The sequence below is a fragment of the Dasypus novemcinctus genome, chromosome 28 (genome assembly GCF_030445035.2).
Source record: "Dasypus novemcinctus isolate mDasNov1 chromosome 28, mDasNov1.1.hap2, whole genome shotgun sequence".
In the NCBI taxonomy this organism is placed as follows: Eukaryota; Metazoa; Chordata; class Mammalia; order Cingulata; family Dasypodidae; genus Dasypus; species Dasypus novemcinctus.
This window is the reverse complement of record NC_080700.1, coordinates 35,052,233-35,061,563: the sequence shown is the minus strand read 5'-3', so window position 1 is coordinate 35,061,563 and position 9,331 is coordinate 35,052,233. Positions and strand designations below refer to the sequence as shown.

The 9,331-nt window shown below is 49.1% G+C and overlaps 1 protein-coding gene across 1 annotated transcript in view; it reads right to left on the bottom strand.

Moving 5' to 3' along the window:
- Positions 1-4,556: 4,556 nt before the first annotated feature.
- The window catches only part of IYD (iodotyrosine deiodinase), a 38,571-nt gene continuing 33,796 nt past the window's right edge, over positions 4,557-9,331 (bottom strand). Inside the window, exons 4-5 of the mRNA XM_012531056.3 lie at positions 7,442-7,598; positions 4,557-4,956 (exon numbers count right to left, since the gene is read on the bottom strand). Of these exons, the coding sequence (XP_012386510.2) occupies positions 4,774-4,956; positions 7,442-7,598 (340 nt within the window). The 3' untranslated portion in view covers positions 4,557-4,773. The remainder of the gene's footprint in view (positions 4,957-7,441; positions 7,599-9,331) is intronic.

Here is a 9,331-nt window from a genome sequence, read left to right as displayed (position 1 = left end):
AGGATGTGAAGAAAGGGGAACACTCATCCATTGCTGGTGGGAATGCAGAAGGATCCAACCATTCTGGAGGACAGTTTGGCAGTTTCTCAAAAAATTATCCATAGATTTGCCATATGACCCAGCAATACCACTGCTGGGTATATACCCATCAGATCTGAAAACAAGGACACAAACCGATATATGTACACCAATGTTCATAGCAGCATTGATCACCATCGCCAAAAGTTGGAATCAATCCAAAAGTCCATCAACAGATGAGTGGATCAATAAAATGTGGTATATACACACAATGGAATACTACTCAGCTGTAAGAACCAATACACTACAATCGCACGTGATAACATGGATGAACCTTGAGAATCTTATGTTGAGTGAAGCAACCCAGGCATTGAAGGACAAATACTATATGACCTCAATGATATGAAATAAGTTAACTGCCTCAGAGAGCTAGAGTCTGGAAAAGTGGCTTACTGGAAATTGGGGGGTGGAGGAAGGATGTGAGTTAATGTCTGTAGGGGTGGAATCTGTGATGAGCTGGGGGTAAGTATGAGCACAAAGAAGGGACAAAATGGGGGCAAGGGGTTACCTTCGGGTGGGGTTTTCTGGGTTTGAGGGGGGCTGGGGATGGGAAGAGGGGAAATATGGTCCAAGAAATAGGTGGGAGGGAGGGGCAACATACAAACATGGGAGAGTGCCAGAAGTTCATTGAGAACTAAATGTTGAGTAAAACGTATCAAAGTATAAGTAGGAGGGTTACCTGGTTAGGACGCTCAGGGGGTATGGTCTGATGCGGGAGGACTCCGGAGGGAATAGCTGAAGGCTCATTTTGCCAAGGTGGGTTCTACCATTGGGTGGGGTGGACCCATATCCTGGGGAAGACTAATGCCGTCGAATAGAGAGAACTGTATCTCTCGTGAGAAAGGACGGCTCCCAGGGCATTAGATTGGCAGGCATTGTGGGCCCTAAGGGGAGGGGAAAATGGACGTGCAATGGATGGAACAAAGGTAAATAAGGGGGCAAAAGAGGAGTTATGTGAGAGTACACGAGGATGAATATAAAACAGCTAATATTACACCAAAAACATATAGGGGATGACAGACTAATAATGAAAACCATAAGACAAAACATAGGATAACTAAAAAATTTAGAAAACTGTACAACCTAAAGTATGGACCACATAGTAAGCACAAATGTTACCTTGTTTGAAAACTATAGTTTCGGAATCTGTACATCAGTTTCAGGAAATATGATATGAATAAGTTAAAAGATTATTGCTGTGGAAGGGAAAAGGTTTTATGGTGGATCTGGGGAAATACTGTATATTGTATATATGAATTTTGGTGATCTAAGACTCTTCTGAAGCTGACATTATGTTGGGATTCACTTTACGGGAAGTTTTGGATCACAGAGTGGTTCAACAATGGCAGCGGAGGAATACTGATATGGGATGTTATTGACAGGATATATATGGTTGACAGGGAGTTATACAGGGCATATGCCCAGGGTATATGGTAATATCTATATATACTCATAGTGGAAACAATTAAAAACAACAGCTGGGGGGGTACTGGGCTCCTGGCTGGGGGGTCACTGTTGTGGGCCCTGGGAGAGCAGCGGCAATCCTCCAGGTGCAACGGCAAGAACCAGGAAGGAAGGAGGGCCCAACAGTGGGCTCTTGATACTAATGGCTACACTTTTGAGCCTATGCACCTGCAATAAGAACAAGGCCTAGAGTAGCATTGTGCCTGGGGGTTTCCTCCTGACAGCCTTCATGTTACTCAAATGTGGCCACTCTCACAGCCAAACTCAGCGTGTAGATGTGATGCATTCCCCCCAGCGTGGGACACGACACCCGGGGATGAGCCTCCCTGGCACCGAGGGATCACTACCACATACCAGCTGAAGAAGCAACTAGAAAATGACCTTGAATTAAAGATTCAATGCGGAACAGCAGAATATACCTATCTACATATAATAACATGACTTCGGGAAGCGGTTTGACCTAATGTAAGGGGGAAATGGAAAAGAGAAATGAGATTATAAGGCTGTGAGTCTCTAAAAAAGAGTCTGGAGGTTGTCAGAAGGAATACCCCTATGTACAACTGAACAGAGTCTAAGAGACAGATAAGGTAGATACAACCCCAGGTATTGGTTCTTTTGAGGGATAAAGAGACCCACGGGTTCTATGGTCATGGCAGAAGGGGTTCACTGCCATGACAGATGGCCCTTCTTTGGAGCTGGTGTTTCTGCGTGATGGAAATGGATCAGAGGGGATCTCTTTTCACAAGACTTGCATGCTACTTTATTGGAATTGTAGTTGGTGCTGGGTTTAAGATATATGTAGGGGATTTGAATCTCTGGACTGATAATATGACACCCAGGCCCAGAGCCTCAACAGACTTCAGCTCCTACACTTTGACTTATTGGACTTACTCCACTCAGCTAACATGGAGTTGAAGAAGGTCAACCACCACAACATGGAGCCTAGAGTGTCTACAACTAGAAGCGGGAAGAGTGCATCCAGTACCCATGTGGAATCTAAGCCCTCACTTGACATAGGTGTGCAATGGACACAACCAATCCAATGTCCACAGAGAAAATGTGGAATGGGTGTGGGAACGGTAGCCATGGGGGCTGCTGGGTGTGGGGAACGGGAGGAAGAGATGAGATGTGGAGGCGTTTTCGGGACGTGGAGTTGTCCTGGATAGTGCTTCACGGACAATTACGGGACACTGTAGATCCCCCCAGGGCCCACTGGATGGAACGTGAGAGAGTCTGGGCTATGATGTGGACCATTGACTAGGGGTGCAGTGATGCTCAGAGATGAACTTACCAGGTGCAATGGATGTATCACGATGATGGGAGAGAGTGTTGCTGTGGGGGGAGTGGGGGGCGGGGGCGGTGGGGTTGAATGGGACCTCATATATTTTTTTAATGTAATTTAAAAATAATAATAATAAATAAATATTTAAAAAAAATCCTCTCGCAGCTCCAAAAAAAAAAAAAAAAAAAAAAAGAAACCAGGGCCACCACGTTCCCGGGTGCAGACACCTGGGGGACGAGCAGACACCTGGGGGACGAGCAGACCCTGTGCTCTCACACCACAGCCCTGGCATCCTTTTGCCACCCAAGCCGCACTGGGCTTGAACGAGCCTGGGGCCCCTCTCGGCCCCATGCCCAACTGCTGGAGAACCGACTGGCAAATAGGTCTCTTGATTTGTAGTGCCTTCCTCCAGGAGGCCAGCAAGACCTTGGAGGAGGTGAGATTCTCTTTCCCCACCCGCATGCCCCAGCAGAGCTGCCTGAGCTCACACAGCACTTAGGCAGAAGAAATGGAAGGGAGCTTTAGAGAGAGAACTTTAATTTCTTTGCAACGGTGAGGCCAAAGAGTGTTTACTCATCGGGTGTTTAGAACCCAGGGTATCTTTATCCTGTCAAAACACTATTAAGTGCAGTGGTTAGATTCCCAGCCCAGCCCACAGAAGTCTAACAAAGCCACAGTGTGCTTAGAACACTGCTCATTTACATCACAGAGGACACAACGAGCAGAATGCTAATATATATATTTTTAAAGAACAGAAATAGAATGTATGTAAGAAAACACATGCTTATTAAAACGCTTGGACTTGGGGGAAAGCAGGTTTAGAGAAAAATGAAGATGTGGATGGTAGATTTGGGGAACTCTAGAAGAGCTTCTGAGGTTGAAGGCAGTGGTTCTTTAGAATATCTAATTGTAGGGTAAAGAATGCAAGGTCTCCCTTTTCTCTTCCAAGCCTGTCACCAGTTCTTACCATCTCCAGGTGACACCCCATGAAATGGAAAAAGCAGGAGAGATTTTCCTGAGGGGAACAGAATGAAAAAACAGAAAAGAGGATTTGAACAGAGAGGAGGGCAGAACGGCTCGCTGAAAAATGATCTGAGCTAGAAGAATATGCGTGCGCCCCGTATCCTACTACAAGGCGGTGGGTGATGGGCTGTGCCCCCACCAGTTCCAAGCAGCTTGGCTGCCATCTGGAGAAAAGGGGTGCATGTGTTTGGTGGGGGCAAGTAGAAAAGAAGGGGGGCCCAGTCAACGGTGGGCCTGGGTTCTCTTGATTTTTGTTTTCCCATTTCTGCCGTGTAAATACTCCCACCATGAGTGATTTCAAGCTACTATTGTGTTTTAGCACCTGGCTCACAAAATGCCTGCACCTTTAGCCATCAGCTGGGCCAGCTCCAGCTCATACTCAGGCATGAAAGTAACCATTTCTGTGTTCCCAGGCTGGTCCGCTCTGCCTCTGGACCCCCGCTGCTCCGTTCTGGGGACATGCCATTCAAACTGTCCAAGGTCAGTACAAGAGTATCTCAAAAACACCTCCGGCTAAATGACCCCAGAAATCAGAGGGTGGAAGGCATTTGATTAGTCCAGGTTTAAATTCAAGAATCCTCACGTAGCTGAATTCTCGGGGCACCATGACATTTTCTGTTGACTCTTTCCACTCCGTAGAAGTTTTGATAAGGAAAAGAAAAAATTAGCACCAGTGATTTTTTTTTTAAAGCTCACAAGCTGGGGCCTGTTCTTAGTCAAACGTGAACGCGTTTATTTCCAGAGCGGATAAGCGATTAGAGAGCAGCGGCATGCTAAGTGCCCTCGAATCACGCTGCCAGGGCTGATGGGACCCCCCCCCCCGGCCGGGGGAGAGTGGAACGGAGGCCTGAGGACCCCAGAGGAGACTGTGAGCGCCGAGAGGGGTGGGGGCGGTGGCCCCCGGTGGCCCCTGGGAGGTCTCTGGCCTACACGGTCACCATGATCTGGTCCAGAGGTTTGCGCTTGAGGTCGGGCACTGTGGCATCTGCGCTGGGGTACCCCACGGGGAGCAGCATCAGCAGCTTCTCATTGGCGGGGCGACCCAGGAGCATCCTCAGCCGAGGGCCACAGTTGAGGGGCGTGGTGGTGACAGTGACGAGGCCCGCGTTCTGGAACAGGAGGGGCGAAGAGGGCATGTCAAGGCACAGGGCGGCTGGCAGCTGGGAATCCGGTGTCCCTCTAAGACCCTCAGGCTCATCATCTGCCCGAAGTTGGGGAGCCAAGAGGCTGCCAGCTCAGGCGAGGGGCATCTGGCATCTTCCCCGCCTCCTCTGCCTCCCCCAAACCTGTCCCTTTGACCCAGCAGTGCGAAGCCTCTTGAAACAGAAAAACACTAGTCTTCTTTTTCATGGATGCTTAAGAAATGGGCATGACTATTGCATGGAAAGAAATTTGGAGAACCCCAAGTGCACCAAAGGAATGGCAAGAACCACACGGGTTGCCTTAGACAGCAAGGGCAGCTGAGCACCATCCCCTGCTGGAAATACCCATGTCCAGTGGTGGAGGACCCTGTGGCCAAGGGACGGACGTCCGGAGGGTAGAGGGACAAAGCCCTGCCTCTCGGGAAGCGGCTGTGGCTCAATCAGTTGGGCTCCTGCCTACCATATGGGAGGCCCTGAGTTCACATCCCAGGGCCTCCTTGTGAAGGCAGGCTCGCTCGCACCGCGAGCGGTGCACCGCCTGCAAGAGCCACAGAGAGCCGACTCAGTAAGGTGACGCAACAAAAAGGGAGACAAGCAGGGAAGTGGATGTGGCTCAACTGATAGAGCATCCACCTACCACATGGAGGTCCAGGGTTCAAACCCAGGGCCTCCTGGCCCGTGTGGTGAGCTGGCCCATGTGCAGTGCTGATGTGCACAAGGAGTGCCCTGCCATGCAGGGGTGTCCCCCACATAGGGGAGTCCCACGTGCAAGAAATGCGCCCCGCAAGGAGAGCTGCCCCACGTGAAAAACGCGCAGCCCACCCAGGAGTGGTGCCGCACGCACGGAGAGCTGACAAAGCAAGATGATGCAACAAAAAGAGACACAGATTCCTGGTGCTGCTGATAAGAATACAAACGGACACAGAAGAACACACAGCGAATGGACACAAGAGAGCAGACAACCGGGGGTGGGGGGAGGGATGAGAAATAAATATTTAAAAAAAGGAAAAGGGAGACAAAAAGGCAGAAGAGCGCGCAGCAAATGGACACAGAGAGCAGACAGCAAGCAAGCCATGGGGGTGGGGAGAAATAAAAATAAATAGACACAGAAGAACGCACAACGAATGGACACAGAAAGCAGAGAGCAAGCAAAAAGCCACAAAGGGGGGGGGATAAAAATTAAATTAAAATAAAATAAAACCCCACCTCTCCCCAGCTCCCCGAGGCATGATTTGCTAGACACGTGTGGCTTCCAGGGGCCCTCTGCCCGTCCCCCGTGCATTTCCAAGCAGGTCCTCAATGGCTGAGCCTGCACCATAAAGACTTCCCATTCTGGAGCTGTCTTGGTGAGTTCCGTAGGGCAAGCTGGGCTCATCTGGCTCCCTGCAAATTGTCCAGAGGGGCTTTCCCTGAAGATTTCTCTTTCCTGCTTCCCCCATCGTGACTCTGAAGCAGGCCTTCTAGAAAGCTAGGGGGCAGCAGATGCTACAGTAAAGTGGGGAAAACCGCTGGGATGGGAGAGCCACTGAGAGCTGAGCTGCCCTTGGCCCAAACTGGCGCCTGCAGGACCCTTCCATGGCGGGTGGTGGCCCGAGGCCCGGCCCTGCGGGATTTCCCTTATGGACCTGCTTACAGATCCAGGAGTGAAAGAAAATGCCACTCCTTTAGACCAACTCTTCAGGGCATCTAAAACACATTCCTCTTTTGTGAGATCTTTTCAGCACTATCTTTGTGACAGTGAAGAAGTGCCTAGTTTTCTGGGGTCCCTTGGCCCTTGACAGTGCGATCGCCACTGGCTGTCACAGTCTGCCTTGCTGTGTTTAATGACTTTTCTCTCCCCGTGCCTTGCCTGGGCCCTGCTCTTTCCCAGATTTATGGCAGAAGGAGCTCGGCAAGTATGAATGCATGAAATGGTGGGGAAGGGGGATGCCAGCCCTGCTCCGTTCCAAGCTTAGCGCTGCTCCAGCTACTACGGGGATGGAAGACTTTTAAGTGTGCGCATAACTTTCCCAGGCAGGGTGACCTGTCAGCCCAGATTCCCCCAAAAGAGCCTCTGGCAGAGCCCCCCTGCTGCTCTTTAGTCATCTGTCTGCTCAGAGCATCTAGGACCTCAAGGCCTGTGGCTGCCAGGCTCTAAAGTTCTTGATGTTTGTCCGTCTAAACCCTTGAAGCTTCATTTCAATACCTATGAAGGCCGGAGCAATGGCAGCCTTCCTGGCCCTGAAACGACATTGGAAATGAACTTCCAGAAGAATTCCAGCTTGTCAAACCATCCTACCCACCAACGCAGTCTCCAGAGTCAGTTTTCCCTACTTAGGAATTTGGGATTTGATAATTTCCAAAAGTCCCTGAATCTGAAATGCCCCTGAAATAGTTGAACACCGCCATCTTTTTATTTATTATTTATAGCCAAGTAATAGTTCTCTCCCCTGGCCTGCCAGGAATAACGTACCTGCAGGGCAGCCAGGAGGATGCCACAAGCGATGGACACGCTGATTTCATTGTAGTAGTGGACCCTTTTTTTGCCATTTGCCGTAAAACCGTGTACTTGTTTGAAAATGAGAATCAAAACAGGGGCTGTGTCCAAGTACTCTTTAATCCAGTTGGTTCTGGAGAGGAAAGAAAAAAATTCCAGAGAATATGTGCTCTGAATGAGTTTTGATCTCTTCCTTTGGCTTATTTACATTAAAATAAATGTCTTTAAGGTTTCAAGTAAAAAAGAACAGGATTTGTGTTTTCGTTTCTTTGCTTGTGTCTTGTTCATCTTTTCTGCCCAAGGCTATTCAGTTGGACAAAACTGTAGTAATAAGTACAAGGGGATGGCAAGGCAGAGGGAATACTGAGTGATCGAAAGATGGATCCTATAACCCCAAGTGCTACTAGAGAAATATAAGCCAAGAGCTTTGGAAGTCTCCAACATGGAAGGTTCATTTTGAATAAGAAGATGGAAGGATGTTTCCCACAATGACCTTGAGCTGGGCACTGAGGGCCAGGTGGACAAGTGGCTGGAGACAGCATCCCAGGCAGAGAGAAGAGGTGAGTAAAGGTAGAGTCGGGTGGCAGGAGGCAAAGAATTTCCAGAAACATGGGCAGGCTGGAGAATAGACTCGTGGTGGGCACGGGTGGGCTGGCGGGTCCCCCACAGGCTTTGCAGAGTCCTGGACTTCACTGGGCAGGTAGTGGAGAGTTGGCATGGGCTTCTGAGCATCCCATGATCAGGTGATGAAAGAGGGATTGGTACAGCGAGGTAGGTCAGATGGAGACCAGACAGGACAAGAGGGTGGTGGCCCAGGCAGGAGGGGGGTGGACAGGAAGGGACAGTGGGGGTGGGTATCACTGTTAGAACTGACAGAGCTGGTGCAGGAGAAGACCAGGGAGGGGGCAAAGATGACATGAGATTCAGCGGGAGATTACAGGTGGGTAGATGCTGGTGCCAATAACCTGCAGACGAGAAGAGGACAGGAACTTGTGCGGTATGGGAGAGAGTCATTTGAGGCATAAATGCTGAGTGTTCAAATTTTTGTTTCCCGGTTCAGAGCGTATATTTCTCTAATCTATTACCCTACACCATACCTTTTGGCAAAAGTTTCATACTAGCGCAGATATTCAAGGGAAAGATATTCATGCAGTCCTAGGCTATTGGAATTTTTTTTCCTGGGATATATGATGGTATTCAGTCGCAAGAGGCAGTCGTCATTCCTTTCATTTGTAACTTTGTTATGCTTTTCTGTTTAAAACGCACTAGATGCAGGTCTCATTTTTCCATGACTCCTCTTACGCTATTGACTTCCATGGACAACATTTTCATAGTGCCATCGCCATTCTCAACCAGCTCAGTCACCTTTGGCTCTTACCAATTCTTTCCTCCGTCCAGAGAGGTAGAAGATTGATGGATCAGAATATAAACTCAGAGTCACTTGAGGCAAGTTACTTCACTGTCTGTGACTCAGTGTCCTCATCCGTACAACGGCCTATTGTGTTCCCACCTCCTATGGTTGTCATGAGGCTGAACTAAGTTCCTACTACATAGTGCCGGGGAAGTATTAACTAACTTGTAATGTTTAAAGACTTTTGCCTTATTTGCTTTGCGTAAGGATGCATTGATTTTTGATGTTTTGGTTCATTCAGTTGTAAACAGGAATTTATTATGGCATCACATAGAGCTAATAAAGAGACAGTGATGAGCAAGGGCTGTTAAGAGAAGGACAAGAGGTGGATGTGGCTCAGGTGATTGGGTTCCTGCCTACCATATGGGAAGGCCCTGGGTTTGATTCCCAGGGACTCCTGGTGAAAGCGAGCTGGCCTGCGCCGCCGCGGAGAGCTGACAGCAGACAGGGAGCAC